Source organism: Colossoma macropomum, unplaced genomic scaffold (assembly GCF_904425465.1).
Source record: "Colossoma macropomum unplaced genomic scaffold, Colossoma_macropomum, whole genome shotgun sequence".
Taxonomy (NCBI): domain Eukaryota; kingdom Metazoa; phylum Chordata; class Actinopteri; order Characiformes; family Serrasalmidae; genus Colossoma; species Colossoma macropomum.
In genome coordinates this window covers 4,169,166-4,194,692 of record NW_023494787.1, presented here as the reverse complement: position 1 = coordinate 4,194,692, position 25,527 = coordinate 4,169,166, and the positions used below count along the sequence as shown (strand labels likewise).

At 41.2% G+C, this 25,527-nt stretch overlaps 1 protein-coding gene across 1 annotated transcript in view; it reads right to left on the bottom strand.

The window, feature by feature from the left end:
• LOC118804841 (regulating synaptic membrane exocytosis protein 2-like) overlaps window positions 1-25,527 on the bottom strand; it is a 94,716-nt gene that overhangs the window by 37,019 nt on the left and 32,170 nt on the right. The window contains exon 3 of the mRNA XM_036565464.1: window positions 6,923-7,056. Coding sequence (XP_036421357.1) covers window positions 6,923-7,056 — 134 coding nt within the window. The remainder of the gene's footprint in view (window positions 1-6,922; window positions 7,057-25,527) is intronic.

The window sequence follows — 25,527 nt, the reverse complement described above, 5'->3', positions numbered from 1 at the left end:
GTGTGTTTGTCAGCGTGGGCGGAAAGTTGGCTCAGATCAATTCCAGAGGCAGAGACTGCATCACCTCATTAATCACAGCGTTCACAGGAGCGCGCCGCTGTACGTAGCTACGCTCTTCAAAAAGATGGTTCTTCGAGGGTTCTTTAGTAACTAGAGTTCTATATAGAACCATTTCATGCTTAAATGGTTATTTGCATGGTGAAAATTGTTCTTCAGATTGGTGGAGAATATGTTAGAACCTTCCTGAAAATGATTCTATGTAGCACCAAAAAGGCAAGCTTGACATCGTAATAATAGCAGAACCATTTTTGGGGCCATATAGAAACATATATCACACTCTCCATCAATCTGGAGAACATTTTCACCATGCAAAGAACCATTAAAGCATGAAATGGTTCTATATAGAACTCGTGGTTCATCATCTCATTCACTGTTGCAAAACCTCATATCTCTTAGACACGGTCATATAGAAGAGATGTAAGTGGAGGAAATGTTAATATAATGAGATGTGCGGACGTTTTTAACGTGATGGTGACAAATTCTATGCAAAAGTTTGGTAAAATTACGTTTTATATGTGTAATTAAGACACATCCTCTCCAGAGAACACACTTCTGCACATTTTATTTGCTGAGTTTAAAATATTGAGGAAAAAAATAACAGAACATAAAATGTGGCCTTCAGAACATTTTATACTATTATTTATTTTTCAACCAAAAAGTTAAACTAAAGATAAGTAAAAACTAAAATTAGCACTGGCAAAAAGTATTTTTGCTTAGAAAGTCAATAAAATGTAAGTTGACCGGGGTGCCCACATTTTTGCATATGACTGTATATATATGTATACGTGTTGTTGCTTGGAACAAAACCTTGTATATCTATTTATGCAATTAATTTTTTTTGTTTCTTTTTACAAAATTTGCCCTTTAAGTTGTTAGAATTTCATGATAAATTGACCAATAAAAATTGACCAAAAATGACTTTTTCTTTTTTTTCTACATTTTTTTCAACATTTCTACATTCAACTTCCATTCAGTTTTTTTCCCTCTGAAAAGTCACCATTTTGAAGATACGAGGTTTTGTTGTGACAGAAATAGTTCATATGTATCTATATATTCTAAAACTCTAATATCAGTGTTTTTCTGATCAAAGAAACACTTGCTGCCCCAATGAACAGCTTTGAACTGTAATTTTCTCAGTTTCCTGAAGTCATAACAAACCCTCACACTCTCAGGAATAGTAACTCTGTAGGAGAAGGAAAAACGTTAACATTAATTTTGTTATATTTTTGGAAGTTTTTGATTCAATAGTAAGGATTTATCTATATACAGTATTATGCAAAAGTCTTGCATCCATGAAAATTGTCTAAAACTATTTATCTGGGCAACAAGCAGGCGTGGACGATAATGACACAATGCATTAGTAACGTCACATTTAAAAAGTGCAATCACATTTTAACCAGCGTTTTACTTACTGTGCTACACTAAAGCCTATTAAACAGACCTAATTATGTTGTGTTTGTCATGAAAATGCAGGTATTCAGTGTTCTTTAAGTACTGATGATATTCACAATATACTCAGAAAAGCATACAGTTTATCAAAGTAACAACATTTATCATTATAATGCTGAAATTTCATCATATTGCTCACCTTTAGCAATAAGGGCAAGCTAAAAGGTAGGTTGAGGGTAAGACAAAGGTAGTTGGTCTTTATAATACCACATGAGCTACTTTGAATCTAAAAGGCATGTTATTGAGAACGTAACACTGCCTGCAACACAGATAATAAAAAACATAAGAAACTGGCTGACGGCTGATCACATTTGGAGTAAACAGTAACTGATTTCAATCATGGATCCCTAACAGTCACAGGCAGATTCATTACAGATGATACAGTGTGAATGTTATCTGGGTGCTTACGTCGCTGGGAAATTGGGAAACTGAGCTGTGGATTAAAAAAACAGAGCTGTTGGTTCTGGGTGTCAGTACAGTGTGCGGTAAAGTCAGACTGAGATAAACACTCAAGCACCTCATCCACACCTTCATCCACACCTCTATCTGTCTTTCATCACCCTCCTTATTTCCATAAAGCATCAATGTTCAGAACAAACAACACCAGAGAAATCATCAGCACAGAGAGCAGAATCAGAATCTCTCTCTCCATCAAGCAGCTCTGCAGAAAGCTGAACGATAGGCTTTGTGTGTGTCTGTGTGTGTGTGTGTGTGTGTGTGTGCGTGTGTGTGTGTGTGTGTTGGCTGTAGTTAAAGAACATATAAATGGTCTGTGGTATGTGATGCTGCACACTCAGTCCCTGAGATCTCCAGCAGCGCCGTCCCACGTGGGAAATGTAAACGCATAACTAAACCAGCATACGTACTAAACTGAGTCAGCATCATTAACATTTCACAGTATATTCTACTTTCATGTGTCCGGCTGACCTGTAAATACTTTTCTACATTTCTGTTCTGTGTTAAACCAGCAGACGGTTCACACACTTTCACCCCAGAGTCTACGGGGCAGAACATCAATGGTCCTTTCAAGATTTTGAGCACCACAGAGTAGCCTCTACAGTCCAGTTAGGGCTGGGCGATAAAACGATAACGATAAGTATCGCGATATAACTTTTCCTCGATAGAGCGATAAGACAGGTTCGATAAATGTTCGATATAATACACCGTTCTCACACTTCCACGTTTTAGCGAAAGCCCTGGTGGCGTTTTCTACTGCAAGGAAAACGACACTACTCTGCTGTCGCCAGGAGAGGGCGCACTTCTGAATTTTTCGACTTGATTAGAGAGGGAGGGGGCCACGAGTAAAAAAAGGGTCGCCAAATATACTTTAGCAACGGCTGAAACACAGAGTTATACAGTCCCTGTTTGAGTGGAGCGACCAGCAATCTGTTCTCCTGTGACCAAGTGACGAGGTCAGTGGTGTAGCTGTACTGTCCTACAGCGAACTCACCTCTTTCCTAACATCCTAACAACTTCAGCGGTGTTAAATCACGTCTGCAGCGCCGTGTTACAGCACCAAACCGTCATATTTTAGTATTAGTGCATTCTCGAGCAGCGAAAGTGAAAGAAAGAAGTGGGTTAATGTTCGAAAGTAAACTGAGGAAGCTGTGAGGCACTGGAGAGCGGGAGAGCGCTAATTTCCAGGCTAGCTGTTTTTAGCTGCTGGCTAACTTGAAGCAGCGCTCCGGCACAACACGGAGAACTGATGATACTGTAGATCAAACAAGACACAAAATCACCGCTTTCAGTTTAAACATGCCTAAAAGGAGGACTCTGTGACTGGTGTGAGAGATTCACACTGCAGATAATGCTTTTACACAGCGAGCGTCAGATACACTGCGGTTCACCCCTTAAACTACTACGGGAGCATAGAGAAACCCAGCCGTCTAGCTGGTGTCTGAATACTGTGATCTGCTCTGACATGGATGTGGTAGGAGTGACCGCAGTGACCTACCGAACCGAGTTGATGTTGTTGAGAAACTAAAGAGTTTAGCGCTGTTGTTGGCCACTTGTTTATTATTTGTAACGGGGTAGCCGAGCGCTCGTCACCAGACAGCTAAAAATAATCTGTTTTCTTTCTTAAATCATGACTATTACAAAAATTGCAGCTGTGCTTTTCAAGCTGATAAAAACAGCTCAGAAACTTTCTCCCACTCTTCCCTGACAGATTAGTGAAATGTTCCACTGTTTGCCGAGTGTTTGTCGTGATCGGACCATAAGTGATAGTTTAAAACCACAATTAACCCCCCAGGAGCAAAATCAGCCTTCAAATGTGAAAGAAATCATGATTTGACATTTATTGCGATATGTATCGATATCGAACGATATGAATTTTGTTTATCGTGATAACGTTTTTGGCCATATCGCCCAGCTCTAAGTCCGGTGTATTTTATTTTATAGCCAGATCTATATTTTTTTGGTGAAATGAGCAGTATATACTCATTGAGCTCTAATATGCAGCTTTCAGCTCTCAACATCATCATAATTATCACAATTATCACAATAATCAGCACAGTAATCAGCACAATCATCACCACAACCTCCACAATAGTCACAATAATCACTTACATCATAATCATCTCTATCATGATAATCATTACCATCATGACAGTAACCACAATAATCACCATCAACATAATCATCACCATCATAACTATCATTGCCATCATCACAGTAATCACCATCAACATAGTCATCATAATCATTATCACAATAATGTCATAAATGTAGATGTTAATGTAATGTAAAATAATCACCAAATAACAAAATAATCACAATCATCATCACCATCATCAGAGCAATCATCACCATTGCCATCCACCATCATCAGCATTATTACTATCCCTTGGGTTTTATCACCATTGTCAACACCTTCACTATCACCGCCATCATCATCTTTACCCTCACTACCATCATCACCAGCATCATGATCAACATATCATCATCAGTGTCATCATTAGTATCATCACCCACATCACCACCATCCTCCCCCTCACCATCATTACCATAATTATCATCCTTGCCATCACAATCACCATCATTATCAACTTCATCATCATCATCATCATCATCACTGTCATTATCATAATTATAAAGATCATTATCATCCTTACTATCATCACTATCTCATCACCTTCAACATCACCAGAATTGTCATCAATGCCATCTTCCTCCTCCTCCTCCTCATCATTATCCTCACCATCAATCCCCCCTCCCCCACCAGTATCCCTCTGAATTTGACTGGTTCTTATCATCACCATCATTACCATTTCCTCATCATCACCATCACCATCCCCATATCATCATTACCACTGCATCGTCATTGCTATCATCATCACCATGACCATATAATCATTAACATTATATCCCCATTATGATTATCATAACCATCATCATCATCGCTATCATCTTCACCATAACCATATAATCATTACCATTACATCCGTATTATTATTATCCTCATAACCATCATCACCATCACCATCCCCATATCATCATTACCACTGCAACATCATTACTATCATCACCATGACCATATAATCATTTACCATTATATCCCCATTATGATTATCATAACCATCATCGTCATCATCATCATCACCTTAACATCATCACCATCACCATCACCGTCATCATCATCATCTCTATCATCTTCACCATAACCATATAGTCATTATCATTACATCCTCATTATTGTTATCACCATGACCATCATCACCATCACCACCCCCATATCATCATTACCACTGCATCATCATCACTGTCATCATCACTATAACTATATAATTATTACCATGACATCCTTATTATTATTATTAACATCATAACCAGCATCATCACCTTAACATCATCACCATCACCGTATAATTACCACTGCATCATTGTCACTATCATCATAACCATATCATCATTACCATTACATCCTCATTATTATTTTCATCATAACCATATTTATTATCACCTTTACCATCATCACTATCACCATCACATCACCTTTACATCCTCCTCCTCCTCCTCTTCATCATGACCATGATCATCATCACCATTACCCCCCACCCCGCCCCTTATCCCCCTGTATTAGAGTGGCTCTCATCAGCTCTTGGACCACTTGAGGACTCCTAATGATTTGCTGGATGGAGGGTGACTGAGTGTGACAGCGCTGCCAGGCCTCTTTAAAACTGGCACTGCTGTGTGATGGGTCAACTGGCACAGAACCTCAGTCTGCCTGTCTTACACACACACACACACACACACACACACACACACACTGCAGTAGCACTGAAAAGACACTCTTACTAATGCACTGCTGCAGTTTCAGCCTCTCCCACTGTAGCTGCTGGACATGCTTACAGTTCCACACACACAGATAAACGTTTAGAGCCTCTCACAGAGTGCTAACAGAGCGCTGCTGACCTAACGTCTTCCTGACACTCTCTGCGTGTCCAGGAGTCTGGAGAACTGCCCACAGACCAAGCCATTCACACTATATACCAAACACAAGCACAACATACTTCATCGGCTGGTTTCCCATATATGGATTAAGTCTAGATTTAGGTTTAATTGCATTGGCAATAGTGATTCACCATTAAAACTCCTTTTTAGTCAAAGTTTAGACCTAACTTAGGTCTGGTGAACTGACCCTAACTCACAGCACTGTGCAAAAAGTCAGACAGCTCCCTTAATTTATTTAATTTCCAGTCAAAACAGGAAAAATAAGTGGGGAAAAAGTTTTTGAAAAAGAATCACTACAAAGCACTGAACAAGCCCTTTTACAACAAACTGTCTGTGTCCAGATCAGCACACACAGTCTGTGCTCTAACAGCAGACACTGCTTTCCTTTATTTAGCAAACACATTACTCTTAAAAAAGATGGTTCTGCAAGGGTTCTTTAGTAAACTAATGGCTCTATATAGAACAATGAACACTCCAAGAATTGCTTCGCATGCTTAAATAGTTCTTTGCATGGTGAAATTGCTCTTCAGATTGATGGAGAATGTGTTCTGTGTTGTTCTATATAACAAGCTTGCAACAACAGAACCATACAACCCATTCTCCATCAATCTGAAGAACCAGTTCACCATGCAAAGAACCATTTAAGCATGCAAATGATTCTTTGAGTGTTTACGGTTCAATAGAAAACCGCTGTCTTTACTAAAGAACCCTTGAAGAACCATCCTTTTTAAGAGAGTAGTTTAATTCTTCATTAAAAGGGGCTGGAGCTGGAGCACATAGGGGCCCCCGCAAGCCTGAGGTCCCATAAAATACAAGCCACACATATAAACTGATGTTGAATAACCTACACTGAAATATAAAACACGCCTAAATGTCTGTCTTTGCAATGATAGCCTTTTTCTGCTTGAGGACAGTAAAGGGTCAGTGAAACAGCAGCAGTAGTAGCAGTAATAGTACTCACCTGTCCACAACTCTGGACCCCTGTGCTTTGGCCTGGGGCCCCAACCCACGGCCCTCAGCGCCGCTGTAGAACCAGGCCCCCGACTTGGTGAGGATTTCTTGTTGTTTTCGGCACAAGTTGCACACCCACATTACCTGCACACAGAGGAAACGGACACTCAGTGGACGGCAGGGAAACGTACGCAGTGAGAAAGGAGAGTTTTAACTAGAAGAAAAGACGCTGGATGAGAAGCGGCGGAGAGTCCGGCTCTGCTCCTGGACGAGTGGGGTGTGTGGGCGACATTCAAATCAGCTTTTCACTCACTCAGATCTGACGCTATTGTCTTCTGTACACTGTCATGTTTTTGTACTTGTGTAAATGGCCTTTGTGTTATTATGTGTGTTATTATTATGTAATTGTGTACATATTATGTAATAATAAAAGTATTACATAATGTTATGTACAGTTTCAGTATTTATTCATCAATCTGTCTGTATTTCTGTCCCTCTTTCTACCTGTTATTATCCGTCTGTCTGTCCATCCATCCATCTGTCTGTCCATCCATCCATCTATCTATCTATCAGTCTGTCTGTCTGTTCTTCTATCCATTCCATCCCTCTATCTTTCTAGCTATCTGTCTAACTGTCTATCTGTCTGTCTGTATATTCATCAATCTATCAATCTATCTATCCATCCATCAATCCATCCATCTATCCATCTGACTATGTATCTATATTGTCTTTCTCTCTGTCTGTCTATCCATCCATCTATCTATCTATCTATCTATCTATCTATCTATCTATCTATCTATCTATCTATCTATCTTTCTGTCTGTCTGTCTGTCTGTCCATCCATCCATCCATTCATCCATCCATCCCTCTATCTATCTAGCTATCTGTGTAACTGTCTATCTGTCTGCCTGTATATTCATCAATCAATCAATCAACCAATCTATCTATCTATCTATCTATCTATCTGACTATATATCTATATTGTCTGTCTGTCTATCTGTCTATCCATCCATCCATCCATCCATCCATCCATCCGTGTGTCTGTCTATCTATCTATTTATTTATCCATCTATTTGTCTGTCTATCCATCAGTCCGTCATCCATTTGTTTGTCTATCTATCTATCTGTCTGTTTCTCCATCAGGTCATCTGTCTATCTATCTATGTATTATGCTATTGTTATGCTCATTATATAATTATATCATTATTATTATTATTAACTGCTGTCATGTGAATTCTGACTACTGGTGACCGTATGGACAGTGTTCCTCCAGAATGTCCTGTCCTCTGTTTGGGTCTTCAGGCTTCTGATTGGCTGGTTCACGGTTTCTCTAATGGTTTCCATCCATCCTGTAGCTGATCGTCCTCTTCATCTTTTTCGATAACTGTTCCAGGACTAACTGTTTTCTCTAGTGAACCGGTTCTTCTCAGAATGTGTCCAAAATAAGAGCTTCAGTCTGGTCATCTGGGCTTCATGTGAGAGGAGAGGCTTGATTTGGTCCAGGACCCATTTATTTGTGTCCTGTGCTGACCAAGGTTCTCTTTGACAACACACAAAGTTCAAAGTCACATGTTTGCCCATCCGTCCATAAAGACCACAGCTTAGACAGATCTTTGTTTGTAGAAGCCCATCATTACAATGAAAGATCTTTGAGCTCCTTCATCCTTGTTCTGCTGAGTGTCAATCTGTCTCGTATTTCTTGAGATCCTTTGTTGTTAATAATTGATCCAAGTAAACAAAAGCTGTCCAAGTCTTCACCATCAAAAGTGAATGTGCTCTTTCCTCATGTCTTAACCCTTGTTTTCTTCACATTGAGCTGAGGTTCTGATGCTGATGTGGAACCAGGATCTGTGTAGAGGTTCCTGAGATGCTGAGATGCTCTGATATACTCAATTCCTTCCATTACTTTTCATGGATGCCACAATCAAAGGCTGTTCTTCAGTCAGTGAAGGACATGCTGATGTCCTTCTTGAATTCTTTGGCTTTTTCAGTTATCCAGTGTACATCAGCAGTGATATCTCTCACTCCTCTGCTTTTCTAAGGCTCTGGTCTGCGTTTAATTATCACAAGCATAATTTTACTGGTGTGTGTGATAAAAAGGAACTTGTATGATAGTTTGCACATTCACACTCTGCTGACCACTGAGTGGTTTTCAAGATTTGTCCTTCAAAATCTGTAGATTTAATACTGGCACATCCATCTATCACTCCATCTAACCACCTATACATGTGTATGTCTGCCAGCCCGTCTGTCCATTCATTTATCTGTCTATCTGTCCATCCATCTATTCATCTTGCTGTCTATTCATCCATCCATGCATCTATCCGTCTATCTGTCCATCCATCTATTCATCTGGCTGTCTATTCATCCATCCATCCATGTATCCATCTATCTAACTCTCCAACCATCCCTCCATGAATCTATTTATGTGTCCATCCATCCAATTGGCTGTCTGTCCATCCATCCATCCTTCCATCCATCCATCTGTCCATCCATCCATCTGTCCTACTCTCCATCCATTCATTCATCCATCCATCCATCCAACTCTCCATCTATCCATCCATGCATCTATTTGTGTCTGTCCATCCATCCATCCATCCATCCATCCATCCAAGTATCTATCTAACTCTCCACCCATCCATTCATTCATCTATCTATCTGTTCCATCATCTATCTAACTATTCCATCTATGCATCCATTTGTCCATCCATCCATCCATCCATCCATCCATCTAACTCTCCACCTATCCAATCATTCATCTATCTGTTTCATCATCTATCTATCTATTCCATCTATGCATCCATCTGTCCATCCATCCATCCATCCATCCATCCAACTCTTCACCTATCCAATCATTCATCTATCTTTGTTATTATCTATCTATCTATTCCATCTATGCATCCATCTATCTATCCATCCAACTCTCCATCCATTCATCAATGTATCCATTTATCTAACTCTCCATCCATCCATTCATCCATCCATCCATCCATCCATGTATCCATCTATTTTTTAATAAATATGTTTGTGGACGTTGTATTTATCCTATAACACACAGTTGTTTATCTATCTCTCTACATTATAAGAGTGAATGATTAGAATTTAATGGACAGATTTAAGGCTTAAACACAGTAAGCAGTGCTTACTGAATCAATACGAGTCTGCAGAGCTGGCCTTGTGCTGAATGAGGAGAGAAGGACTGCCTACCTCTGCTGACTCACCAACTCTCAGTGTGTGTGTGTGTGTGTGTGTGTGTGTGTAGGAGTGTGTGGGTGTATAATAAAGTTCCTGAACTGCGCTGACAGTTTCTCTGTGAATATCAACACAATGATTTGATGTGCTAATATCGATAATGAACACAATACAGGATTTATTAGAGCTCTTCAACATAATTCTGCTTCAACTCCATCTAAACGGATACAGAGAGAAACACGTATACCAGCACTGAGGGACAGCACATACAATCTACTATCATACGTTAATATTTATATTATAACTGATTACTTCCATTTAAGCAACTGGTTCACTCTAATAATGCATAATAAGATGCATCTTCTTAAGATGCCACTATATTTAAGTATATTTAACTCACTGGAGCTGTCTCAATTGAACTGGATTGAATAGCTCCAGAACACCTGGTTCTCCTGGGGAGAAAAAGATTTCTAATAGAGATATGAAAACATTGCTAAAACTGCAGAAACTTCTTCATTGTGAATATTTGTTATTTTGAAATGGATAAACCTCCTCAGACATTTACCAGATTTAATGGATACTGTATACACACTGCAGAACACACATAAAACACATACTTAACTGTGGGATATTATAACTGTGGGGCGCTCTTAGGCCCAATCCCATTTCTCCTTTTTACCCCTACCCCTTGTTTTCGAGTGTCACCCTAACTCCTTGGAACTGAGTTACAGGGTAGTGGTTGAAATCTTCCTCTACGAAAATGAGACCATCACTTCATTAACTACCAGCGCTGCTCTGTAGGCGACCCTGCCAGTCTGCAGTGACAGCAGAGGAGGGTAAAGTTCAGCTCCTCACTGCTGGGCTTTAGTTACATTTAGGGCATCATATGCTTTTAAAGAGGGGGGCAATTATTTATTATCACCCACCCCTAATTCTTCAGTGATATGAAGCTGAAGTCAGATATTCACCAGGTTCTTGTTAGAATTTTCCCGTTCCACCTTAAATGGTGCAGGAGTTACATTCTGGTGCTTCAGACACCAGAACTGCTGAACTATTTAAGGTGGAACGGGAAAGTTAACTAGCTAGCTACTGAGACATTAGCATCTATTAGTGATTTATTAAGCTTGTTATGAAGAAAACAACTATAAAACATTGAAACAACAAAAGATAATTCATCAATGGTTATCATAATTTTTAACAGAGAAAATACTTAAATTTGTGGGTTTCTTTGGTCTCTTGTTCAGCCATCTCTCTCTGTTTGGAGTCTCTGAAAAACCTCCGTTTGGAGGGTCATGTAGCCCCAACACTTCACCCTCCCCCTCTATCTCAACAAAGATCGGGACACCCTACCCCTAGACAAGAACACAAAACAGAGGGCTAAGGGCTGAGTGGTAGGGGCGAGGGTTGAAATGGGATTGGGCCTTAGAAGGAGTTGTTCCAACTTCCGGTTATTTTCGGCAGTTCAAGCAGTTGATATTCCTGTACTTTTGTAAACTTTATTTTACATTAATACTAAAAAAGTGTACATTGTGTAGTTCGCACTTTCTCTAAGGTCCCATGTCTGTTAAATGAGGAATACATGTTTCAAGTACTGGATAACTTGCTTAAATGGCCAGTTTCATTACACACTTCTATAACCTAAGAATAGCTCAGCCAGTTTGAACTGAAGTCCCTGTAGTTACTGAATAATAGGCCTCAGTATGTAATAAACCTGGGATCATAAGGGGTTAAACTGATTTGCTATGGACCTGGGAATCAGCTGAAGTTGTGTGCACCTGTGTAATGAACTCATAACGGTTAACACCTTTTAAGTGGACAACTAACTCCAGTGCAGTGATAAATGAATGGCCGTGGTGTAACACCAACACATTCTGTGTTAAAATTCTAACACTAATTCAGAGTGTAGCTTTAACCCAAACTGGTGTGGATCTAAATTGAACTCAGTGTAGATTTAATACTGGCACATCTGCTGTGTATCCATCCACTGAACTATCCATCAATCACTCATCCATCCGTCCATCCATCCACCCGTCTATCCATCCGTCCATCTATCCATCCATCCATCCACCCATCCAATCATCCATCCATTCATCCATGTATCTGTCCATCCATCTATTCATCTGGCTGTGTGTCTATCCTTCCATCCATCCAATCATCCATCCATCCATCCATCCATCCATCCACCCGTCTATCCATCCATCCACCTATCCAATCATCCATCCATTCATCCATGCATCTGTCCGTCCATCTATTCATTGGGCTGTCTGTCCATCCATCCATCCATCCATCCATCCATCCATCCACACATCCAATCATCCATTCATCCATCCATCCACCCGAACATCCATCCATCCATCCATCCATCCATGTATCTGTCCATCCATCTATTCATCAGGCTGTGTGTCCATCCTTCCATCCACCCATCCACCCATCCATCTATCCATCCATCCGTTCATCCATCCATCCGTCCATCCATCCATCCATCCATTCATCCATCCACCCATCCAATCATCCATCCATCCATCCATCCACCCATCCATCTATCCATCCATCCGTCCATCCATCCAACCATCCATCCGTCCATCCGTCCATCCGTCCATCCGTCCATCCATCCAACCATCCATCCATCCATCCATTCATCCATCCACCCATCCACCCATCCAATCATCCATCCATCCATCCACCCATCCATCCATCCGTCCATCCGTCCATCCATCCAACCGTCCATCCGTCCATCCGTCCATCCATCCGTCCATCCATCCTTCCATCCATCTGTCCATCCATCCGTTCATCCATCCATCCATCCATCCAGCAGTGATATACGCTGTGCATGGTGAAATGTAAAGTTGTCATGTAATGTACAGAAGTCTGTTATGCCTAAATACAGCCACATCTATTAAAGAGAGTCATTTCCTACCCATGATGCAGGAGTGAGTCATTTTGACGCTCGCTGATGGGACAGGAAGGAAAAGGTAGACTGTTACAGCCAGAGCCGGAGCTCTCAGCACCGCGGTCAGCCCCGAGGACAGCCCGACCGGTTTACATCAGCGCAGCGCGTGTTGTTCTGCTGTTCTGATTATCAGTCAGTCGTTACTGGTTGAAACCCAGAGTGGATCGGTTTTCAGCACTGCGGGCGGCTCCAGCTGTGTCCAGCGATGTTTGTTTGTCTGTTATTTGTATCCAGAGCAACTTACAAAATGTGCAAACGGTGGAATCCAAACTTATACAAGACGTATAACTGAAACGCCTGTTGTAGCTCAATATGGTTACATACCAAAACGAAAACAGCTAAAAGCCAAGCTGTGAATGAAGCGACTGCTGACAGGAAATCTACTTCACAGCTTCAGCAGATGGAAGGCACTGTGTAATTAACCCTGTCTGATCTAAACAGGAGCTCCAAATAAAGTGTAATCCAAACGAAGCAGAACCATGAGGTCAGTCCGGCGGTCTTCATCACCAAAACAACACCGACGAAGAGTCCAGGTCTGAGTGCAACGTGGAGCCGAGCGCTTCACCGAGCGAGTAGTGCCGTCTGCAGCGCTGCTGCTGCCGGTTATGTCTGTCTACATTATTTATTGATCCTGTTGGGTATCAGGCGGCTAAGCATGACTTCAGCTCATCGCCGCTGTTCGTCATCCGCTAAACTGTGACTGAGAGCGCGAGCTGATTGGCTGCTGGCTCCGACACTGACAACTGAGAGCTGGATGATGTTCTCCAGTAAGGCTGGACGGATTAACCCTTAAAGCACCTTTGCATGTCCACATTCTGAGGCCTATTATTCAGAGACTCCACTGAAAACAATACAAGACATTTGAGTTATCAAGAGCTGTCACCATCAGTTATAGTCCAGTAATCTGATTAGTTATTTCAGTCAAAAATGGATTTAACATAATTCTTCATACTTGCATTATATTGGACTTAACAACAAAGATTCTACTTTACTAAGAGAAACGAGTTTAGATAAACGACTTTATATGTACGGCCATAGGCCAAAGTCTGAATACAGGTCATTTTACGGTTGTGTTTGTCCAATGTGTTAAATTCAGTAAATAAACAGTAACTGTATATTCAAATGTGCAGAAGTGTGTTCACTGTAGAGGACGTGTTAACTTATTCACACCTAGAAAACCAACAAAAACATGGAATTTGCCCAATAAGTATACACCAATCAGGCATAACATTACGACCACCTCCTTGTTTCTACGCTCATTGTCCATTTTATCAGCTCCACTTACTACATAGGTGCACTTTGTAGTTCTACAGTTACAGACTGTAGTCCATCTGTTTCTCTGATACTTTGTTAGCCCCCTTTTACCCTGTTCTTCAGTGGTCAGGACCCCCATGGACCCTCAGGTACTATTTGGGTGGTGGATCATTCTCAGCACTGCAGTAACACTGACGTGGTGGTGGTGTGTTAGTGTGTGTTGCGCTGGTCTGAGTGGATCAGACACAGCAGTGCTGCTGGAGTTTTTAAACACTGTGTCCACTCACTGTCCACTCTATTTCCTTGTTGGTCCACTCTGTAGATGTGAAGTCAGAGACGATAGCTCATCTGCTGCTGCACAGTTTGTGTTGGTCATCCTCTAGTCCTTCATCAGTGGTCACAGGACGCTGCCCACAGGACGCTGTTGGATGGATATTTTTGGTTGGTGGACTATTCTCAGTCCAGCAGTGACTCTGAGGTGTTTAAAAACTCCAGCAGCACTGCTGTGTCTGATCCACTCCGACCAGCACAACACACACTAACACACCACCACCACATCAGTGTTACTGCAGTGCTGAGAATGATCCACCACCCAAATAGTACCTGCTCTGTGAGGGTCCATGGGGGTCCTGACCACTGAAGAACAGGGTAAAAGGGGGCTAACAAAGTATCAGAGAAACAGATGGACTACAGTCTGTAACTGTAGAACTACACAGTGCACCTATATAGTAAGTGGAGCTGATAAAATGGACAAGGAGGTGGAGAATGTTATGCCTGATTGGTGTATATTATTATTATTATTATTTTATTAGATAAGTAAATATAAATAGAGAATTTAAAAATGGTCATCATGAAAAATCACTAATGATTTATCAAGAAGCTAAATTGAATACATTTAATTAAGTCACTACAACATCAGAGTTATTGTAAACAAAATGGTTCAGTCAAAATGCTAATGTGGTTTTCAATGAATGAAAGTAAAATATAAAAATATAAAAGCAATATCCACATGACATCATGCTAACTGGTGGTAACCAGCTTCCATTCACTGTTAGCAACATTAGCTTGTGTGTGTGAGCGCAATATTCAGCTGACGTCATGCTAAATGGTGGTAACTAGCTTCCATTCACTGTTAGCAACATTAGCTTGTGTGTGTGAGCGCAATATTCAGCTGACATCATGCTAACTGGTGGTAACCAGCTTCCATTCACTGTTAGCAACATTAGCTTGTGTGTGTGAGCGCAATATTCAGCTGACGTCATGCTAAATGGTGGTAACTAGCTTCCATTCACTGTTAGCAACATTAGCTTGTGTGTGTGAGCGCAATATTCAGCTGACATCATGCTAAATGGTGGTAACTAGCTCCCATTCATTGTTAGCAACATTAGCTTGTGTGTGTGAGCGCAATATTCAGCTAACATCATGCTAACTGGTGGTAACTAGCTTCCATTCACTGTTAGCAACATTAGCTTGTGTGTGTGTGTGTGAGCGCAATATTCAGCTGACGTCATGCTAAATGGTGGTAACTAGCTTCCATTCATTGTTAGCAACATTAGCTTGTGTGTGTGAGCGCAATATTCAGCTGACATCATGCTAAATGGTGGTAACTAGCTCCCATTCATTGTTAGCAACATTAGCTTGTGTGTGTGAGTGCAATACTCAGCTGACATCATGCTAAATGGTGGTAACTAGCTTCCATTCACTGTTAGCAACATTAGCTTGTGTGTGTGAGCGCAATATTCAGTTGACATCATGCTAAATGGTGGTAACTAGCTTCCATTCATTGTTAGCAACATTAGCTTGTGTGCGTGAGCGCAATATTCAGCTGACATCATGCTAAATGGTGGTAACTAGCTTCCATTCATTGTTAGCAACATTAGCTTGTGTGTGTGTGTGAGCGCAATATTCAGCTGACGTCATGCTAAATGGTGGTAACTAGCTTCCATTCATTGTTAGCAACATTAGCTTGTGTGTGTGAGCGCAATATTCAGCTGACATCATGCTAAATGGTGGTAACTAGCTCCCATTCATTGTTAGCAACATTAGCTTGTGTGTGTGAGTGCAATACTCAGCTGACATCATGCTAAATGGTGGTAACTAGCTTCCATTCACTGTTAGCAACATTAGCTTGTGTGTGTGAGCGCAATATTCAGCTGACATCATGCTAAATGGTGGTAACTAGCTCCCATTCATTGTTAGCAACATTAGCTTGTGTGTGTGAGCGCAATATTCAGTTGACATCATGCTAAATGGTGGTAACTAGCTTCCATTCATTGTTAGCAACATTAGCTTGTGTGCGTGAGCGCAATATTCAGCTGACATCATGCTAAATGGTGGTAACTAGCTTCCATTCATTGTTAGCAACATTAGCTTGTGTGTGTGTGTGTGTGTGAGCGCAATATTCAGCTGACGTCATGCTAAATGGTGGTAACTAGCTTCCATTCATTGTTAGCAACATTAGCTTGTGTGTGTGAGCGCAATATTCAGCTGACATCATGCTAAATGGTGGTAACTAGCTCCCATTCATTGTTAGCAACATTAGCTTGTGTGTGTGAGTGCAATACTCAGCTGACATCATGCTAAATGGTGGTAACTAGCTTCCATTCACTGTTAGCAACATTAGCTTGTGTGTGTGTGAGCGCAATATTCAGTTGACATCATGCTAAATGGTGGTAACTAGCTTCCATTCATTGTTAGCAACATTAGCTTGTGTGCGTGAGCGCAATATTCAGCTGACATCATGCTAAATGGTGGTAACTAGCTTCCATTCATTGTTAGCAACATTAGCTTGTGTGTGTGTGAGCGCAATATTCAGCTGACATCATGCTAAATGGTGGTAACTAGCTTCCATTCACTGTTAGCAACATTAGCTTGTGTGTGTGAGTGCAATATTCAGCTGACATCATGCTAAATGGTGGTAACTAGCTCCCATTCATTGTTAGCAACATTAGCTTGTGTGTGTGTGAGCGCAATATTCAGCTGACATCATGCTAACTGGTGGTAACTAGCTCCCATTCATTGTTAGCAACATTAGCTTGTGTGTGTGTGTGTGTGTGTGAGCGCAATATTCAGCTGACATCATGCTAAATGGTGGTAACTAGATCCATTCATTGTTAGCAACATTAGCTTGTGTGTGTGAGCGCAATATTCAGCTGACATCATGCTAAATGGTGGTAACTAGCTCCCATTCATTGTTAGCAACATTAGCTTGTGTGTGTGAGCGCAATACTCAGCTGACATCATGCTAAATGGTGGTAACTAGCTTCCATTCACTGTTAGCAACATTAGCTTGTGTGCGTGAGCGCAATATTCAGCTGACATCATGCTAAATGGTGGTAACTAGCTTCCATTCATTGTTAGCAACATTAGCTTGTGTGCGTGAGCGCAATATTCAGCTGACATCATGCTAACTGGTGGTAACTAGCTTCCATTCATTGTTAGCAACATTAGCTTGTGTGTGTGAGCGCAAAATTCAGCTGACATCATGTTAAATGGTGGTAACTAGCTTCCATTCACTGTTAGCAACATTAGCTTGTGTGCGTGAGCGCAATATTCAGTTGACATCATGCTAAATGGTGGTAACTAGCTTCCATTCATTGTTAGCAACATTAGCTTGTGTGCGTGAGCGCAATATTCAGCTGACATCATGCTAACTGGTGGTAACTAGCTTCCATTCATTGTTAGCAACATTAGCTTGTGTGCGTGAGCGCAAAATTCAGCTGACATCATGCTAAATGGTGGTAACTAGCTCCCATTCATTGTTAGCAACATTAGCTTGTGTGTGTGAGCGCAATATTCAGCTGACATCATGCTAAATGGTGGTAACTAGCTTCCATTCACTGTTAGCAACATTAGCTTGTGTGTGTGTGAGCGCAATATTCAGCTGACATCATGCTAACTGGTGGTAACTAGCTTCCATTCATTGTTAGCAACATTAGCTTGTGTGCGTGAGCGCAATATTCAGCTGACATCATGCTAAATGGTGGTAACTAGCTCCCATTCATTGTTAGCAACATTAGCTTGTGTGTGTGAGCGCAATATTCAGCTGACATCATGCTAAATGGTGGTAACTAGCTTCCATTCATTGTTAGCAACATTAGCTTGTGTGTGTGAGCGCAATATTCAGCTGACATCATGCTAAATGGTGGTAACTAGCTCCCATTCATTGTTAGCAACATTTGCTTGTGTGTGTGAGCGCAATATTCAGCTGACATCATGCTAAATGGTGGTAACTAGCTTCCATTCACTGTTAGCAACATTAGCTTGTGTGCGTGAGCGCAATATTCAGCTGACATCATGCTAAATGGTGGTAACTAGCTTCCATTCATTGTTAGCAACATTAGCTTGTGTGCGTGAGCGCAATATTCAGCTGACATCATGCTAAATGGTGGTAACTAGCTTCCATTCATTGTTAGCAACATTAGCTTGTGTGCGTGAGCGCAATATTCAGCTGACATCATGCTAAATGGTGGTAACTAGCTTCCATTCATTGTTAGCAACATTAGCTTGTGTGCGTGAGCGCAATATTCAGCTGACATCATGCTAACTGGTGGTAACTAGCTTCCATTCATTGTTAGCAACATTAGCTTGTGTGCGTGAGCGCAAAATTCAGCTGACATCATGCTAAATGGTGGTAACTAGCTCCCATTCATTGTTAGCAACATTAGCTTGTGTGTGTGAGCGCAATATTCAGCTGACATCATGCTAAATGGTGGTAACTAGCTTCCATTCACTGTTAGCAACATTAGCTTGTGTGTGTGTGAGCGCAATACTCAGCTGACATCATGCTAACTGGTGGTAACTAGCTTCCATTCATTGTTAGCAACATTAGCTTGTGTGTGTGTGAGCGCAATACTCAGCTGACATCATGCTAACTGGTGGTAACTAGCTTCCATTCATTGTTAGCAACATTAGCTTGTGTGTGTGAGCGCAATATTCAGCTGACATCATGCTAAATGGTGGTAACTAGCGTCCATTCACTGTTAGCAACATTAGCATGCGTGAGTGCAATATTCAGCTGACATCACGCTAAATGGTGGTAACTAGCGTCCATTCACTGTTAGCAACATTAGCTTGTGTGTGTGAGCGCAATATTCAGCTGACATCATGCTAAATGGTGGTAACTAGCTTCCATTCATTGTTAGCAACATTAGCTTGTGTGTGTGTGAGCGCAATACTCAGCTGACATTATGCTAACTGGTGGTAACTAGCTTCCATTCATTGTTAGCAACATTAGCTTGTGTGCGTGAGCGCAATATTCAGCTGACATCATGTTAACTGGTGGTAACTAGCTTCCATTCATTGTTAGCAACATTAGCTTGTGTGTGTGAGCGCAAAATTCAGCTGACATCATGCTAAATGGTGGTAACTAGCTCCCATTCATTGTTAGCAACATTAGCTTGTGTGTGTGAGCGCAATATTCAGCTGACATCATGCTAAATGGTGGTAACTAGCTTCCATTCACTGTTAGCAACATTAGCTTGTGTGTGTGTGAGCGCAATACTCAGCTGACATCATGCTAAATGGTGGTAACTAGCTTCCATTCATTGTTAGCAACATTAGCTTGTGTGTGTGTGAGCGCAATACTCAGCTGACATCATGCTAACTGGTGGTAACTAGCTTCCATTCATTGTTAGCAACATTAGCTTGTGTGTGTGAGCGCAATATTCAGCTGACATCATGCTAAATGGTGGTAACTAGCTTCCATTCACTGTTAGCAACATTAGCTTGTGTGTGTGAGCGCAATATTCAGCTGACATCATGCTAAATGGTGGTAACTGGCTTCCATTCACTGTTAGCAACATTAGCTTGTGTGTGTGAGCGCAATATTCAGCTGACATCATGCTAACTGGTGGTAACCAGCTTCCATTCACTGTTAGCAACATTAGCTTGTGTGTGTGAGCGCAATATTCAGCTGACATCATGCTAAATGGTGGTAACTAGCTTCCATTCATTGTTAGCAACATTAGCTTGTGTGTGTGAGCGCAATACTCATCTGACATCATGCTAAACGGTGGTAACTAGCTTCCATTCACTGTTAGCAACATTAGCTTGTGTGTGTGAGCGCAATACTCATCTGACATCATGCTAAACGGTGGTAACTACATTCCATTCACTGTTAGCAACATTAGCTTGTGTGTGTGAGCGCAATATTTAGCTGACATCATGCTAAATGGTGGTAACTAGCGTCCATTCACTGTTAGCAACATTAGCATGCGTGTGAGTGCAATATTCAGCTGACATCACGCTAAATGGTGGTAACTAGCTTCCATTCACTGTTAGCAACATTAGCTTGTGTGTGTGAGCGCAATATTCAGCTGACATCATGCTAAATGGTGGTAACTAGCTTCCATTCACTGTTAGCAACATTAGCTTGTGTGTGTGAGCGCAATATTCAGCTGACATCATGCTAAATGGTGGTAACTGGCTTCCATTCACTGTTAGCAACATTAGCTTGTGTGTGTGAGCTTGTGGGAGTGAGTGAGGAGTGGGAGTCTGGCAGGTATGTGGAGGTGAAGGTGCTAAACTTGTGTAATGAGTTACATTTACTCTCCTTACAGTAATTGAGTACAGTACTTTCTGGAGTAGAATTAAATCACAGTACTTTTACTCTTGAGTTCATTTTGAATGAAATGCTTTTACTTTGCTACTATAATTTTCATAGCGTTACAGAGTAAAAAATAAATTATTGGCGTATCAGCTCAAAAACCAGTAAGAGCGAAGCACGGTTAAATTTAAAGATTCAGCAGCTCCAACAGGAAAAACACTACAGAGAGGTCCAGTTTAGTGGAGGAGGACAGAGGAGAACTGAACCAGCACACACGAGGAACAGGCCACGTCCAAACGGTCATCTGAGTTCATTTTCACACGAACTAAAGAAAACAGCGTTATTATCAGCGGCCAAACACAAACCTGCTGGAGCAGAGCGAACTGTGATCAGTCTCAGCTCTCAGAACCTCAGCTTTAGTGTTTTTCTGTGCAGATTATTTCTAATGATGTAGCCGAGTAGCTCAGAAATATGTTCAGGTTGTGAAGCGGAAATACGAAAAAGTAACTAAGTAACTCGGTACTTAAGTACTTTTTCAACAAACTACTTATTTACTGGGTGGCACGGTGGCGCAGTGGGTAGCGCTGTTGCCTCACAGCAAGAAGGGCCTGGGTTCGATTCCCGGCCGGGTGACCAGGGTCATTTCTGTGTGGAGTTTGCCTGTTCTCCCCGTGTCTGCGTGGGTTTCCTCCGGGTACTCCGGTTTCCTCCCACAGTCCAAAGACATGCAGTCAGGCTGATTGGACATGCTAAATTGCCCCTAGGTGTGAGTGTGTGTGACTGTGTATGTCTGTCTGCCCTGCGATGGACTGGCAACCTGTCCAGGGTGTATCCTGCCTTCCGCCCAATGACAGCTGGGATAGGCTCCGGCGACCCAGAAGGATAAGCGGTTTAGATGATGTATGTACTTATTTACTCTTACTTGAGTAATTTTATTTTGTACTTTTACTTGTACTTGAGTAAATTATCACTATAGTAACAGTACTTGTACTTGAGTAGGGATTTTCAGTTCTCTTTACACCCCTGGGTGAAATTTAAAACTTAAAACTTGTCGAGACGAGCTTGAATAACGTGGGATGTAACTGAAATGTCAGCTGTTGAACATCGCAGTCTTTCAGATGACGATTCTGACACAAGAACGATTTGTTCAACTGATCAAAAAGGAAAGAATAAAAGCTCAGTGCAGGTTTATGAAAGGCATCATCTGCTCTCCTCCCATTCAGACAGCTCAGATATTCACCTGTGTGTGTGTGTGTGTGTGTGTGTGTGTGTGTGTGTGTGTGTGTGTGTGTGTGTGTGTGTGTGTGTGGTAAAGGGCAGCGGCTCCATGACGTCATCAAGGCTGGACTGTAAAAGAATCTGGTCACCCGGCACTTGCGGGGGCAACCCGATCTGACCCTCAGAGCCGTCCACATGACACTAAACACACCGAGCCGGTGTCACTATCATTCACACACACACACACACACACACTGACCAGCGCACAGAGGGAGGGTGGGGTGTGTTGGGTGCTTCACATAAGACTGGAATTTAGTCTTTTATCCCAAATTCACACCAACAGCCCAAAAGAATGACTCAGATACACATTTAGAGTCCTGCAAATCATGAGATGGGTCAGAAAATCAAAGGCTTTCCCCACGTCCTGCACAAGTAACGCTAAGATTTAAAACAAGGGTGTCCAGGCGTATCTGCAAGGGGCCGGCGTGGCTGCAGGCTTTCAGTCCATCAAAGCTGGAGGTCACCTGATCAGTTTGAAGGCTGAGCAACTGATTTATAAAGTAGAATCAGGTTTGGAATGAAAACCTGCAGCCATACCGGCCATTTGTGGATAATACTGGACACCCTTGCTATAAAAGAACATAAGGAGGGAATATAATCTTCTTTTGCAGGTGTAACTGAATGATCTGAATGATCATTTTAAATATGCATAAAAATATTTATTAAAAAAATAACTTTTGGTTTAAAAACAAAGGGCTAATGCGTGATCTAAACATGATGAGGAAATCTGCATTCGAAACTGGTCACACAACACAAATGCGGCCATTTTATTTACTATCCAAAACCACCAGTGTCTTCTGAGTTTAATAGTTTGCTTCTTTTAAAGCCAAAACCTTCTCTTAAATCTATCGTAAAACATTGGGCCTCGTTCTCCAGCATCTTCCTAAGTTTGTTCTTAAATGTGTTCTTGAGAAAGATCCTAAGAAAAAGTCTACGTCAGATTCATGACGTGTTCTTAAAGCCAGAACTGTTCTCACCTTTGTGCTCTTGAGTGTGCGTAGATTCAGTTTTTACCTAAGAACAAATCCCTCATAATAAAACACTGGTGAGTCAGAATCTTCGTCAAAACTGCGTAAGTGGGTTTGGAGAAGAAATTAAGAATGGGAGGCTCCACTGTCTCAGATGTCAGTCAGTGAATTCATAACCATTTCATGTAGTAACTTTCTGTGAGGGAGCTTTTAGAGGTGGACGTCTGGTTCCTATCACCACCACTGTGAACAATTCTGACTCGGCAAGTTTCTCTAGAATGGAGCGTTTCACACCAAACCACTCTGAACCACTCTGTTTACATCTTCACCAATTATTAATGTAGAAATTCCCCTTTGAAAAATATTATTCGTTTATTAAAGTATGCACTTCAAGGCTAGCAGAGTGATAACACTGTAAGAGCTGCAGCTTAACTATTATGTCTATATGATTCACCCAATATCAATACAAATACCTTTAAAATACACCCAGGACAGGCAGTTCTCATCAAATCGTGCTGTAGTTTTATTTGAGTTATTTTCTGACTCGTTGCTCATTGAAACAAGCGGAGAAATTGTGTGGAAAGTGCAGATTCAAAACTTTCAATCCCTACTGCATCAGTGTTTGTAAGTAGGAGATATTTTATTATGATATAAATTTGATGAAAAGCTATTTATTGTCTTGTTTTCGCAGAAAGAAGACTAGAATCTATCACTGCAGAACAAAATGTAATTGTAAATCACCATGGAATTAAATTGGAACAGCAAAACAACAACAACTCCAGACTTTTAAAGGGGAAAAGTTAATGAGTCACGTAAAGAGGTGCCATATAAAACACGACATCAGTCTCCGTCCAAACACTTCTGCCCTGTGTGGTATATGTGCTGTATGGTAACCGTAGCGTGCTCAGCCCATCCTCTCTTGAATCCCTGCTAAACACAATGCATTATGCACACGCTGCAATATTCAGGAGCTGTGAATAGCAGATTAGTCGCTGATTAACAATTGACCAACAGTAATGCTATTTTCCACATCGGCTGGGAAGAGGACACGGCCGAGAGAGCAAATTAGCATCAATCTGAAATCTGTGCGATTGGAGTCACTGCTGAAGTGAGCAAACAGACGACAGTATATGGGAGGCAAATCCGGCCCAAAAAGAAATGAAAATTAAAACAGTAAAATTTAAATAAAAACCTGTTTTTGCCATTTCTTTTTCCAAACATCTGTGCAAATATCCTGCCAAAATTGAAAATGAAATGAAATACCTACATTTGCGGTTTAATTTTTCATATAAGCAGGAGCCATTTGTGACAAAAATAAAAATAAATATAAAACAGTTATTTGTCATTTCATTTTAGTCGCTATTCTGGATTTTCATGGCCAAATCTAAAATGGAAAAGCTAACAGAGAAAAGAAAATCCAAGCTTCACTTCGGCTTTTCTTCATGAAATGCAGAATATGTGTCAAAACTAAAGTCTAAATGCAATGTTTACATTCGTATTTCTTTTTTATAGCAATCGGCTGCATATCTGACAAAACGAAAATGAAAATGCAAAATGGATAAATCAACAGCAAAGTGATAGTCTGTGACTCAGTTTTCGGCATTAAGTGTCAGAATAAGCAGGCAAATGCAAACGAACATCGGCGCCACCTGCTGGAGATTTACTTTTCATTCCCCACTTTGCTTTTTCGTTTTCAAATTGACCAACATGCAAATATATGTTAATTAGCCTTAGGCGGGGATACGGGGTACATTTTAGGACATCCTCAGACCTCAGAGTCAGAACGGCATCATTCTTCGGACTAAACCGGATTTGCCTCCCATAACAACAAGCACCAGGACTGAGAAGAACAGCAGATGATGATTTAAGAATTCACCAACATTCATCTGTACATCATCTGAACCAGCAACACCAGTGAAAATAACACAGTCCAGCATCATAACCATCGGAACCAATAAGTATCCACTCATTGTCCATTTTATCAGCTCCACTTACTATATAGGTGCACTTTGTAGTTCTACAGTTACAGACTGTAGTCCATCTGTTTCTCTGATACTTTGTTAGCCCCCTTTTACCCTGTTCTTCAGTGGTCAGGACCCCCATGGACCCTCACATTCTCAGCACTGCAGTAACACTGATGTGGTGGTGGTGTGTTAGTGTGTGTTGTGCTGGTACGAGTTTTTAAACACTATGTCCACTCACTGTCCACTCTATTAGACACTCCTACCTTGTCAGTCCACTCTGTAGATGTGAAGTCAGAGACGATAGCTCATCTGCTGCTGCACAGTTTGTGTTGGTCATCCTCTAGTCCTTCATCAGTGGTCACAGGACGCTGCCCACAGGACGCTGTTGGCTGGATATTTTTGGTTGGTGGACTATTCTCAGTCCAGCAGTGACACTGAGGTGTTTAAAAACTCCAGTAGCAC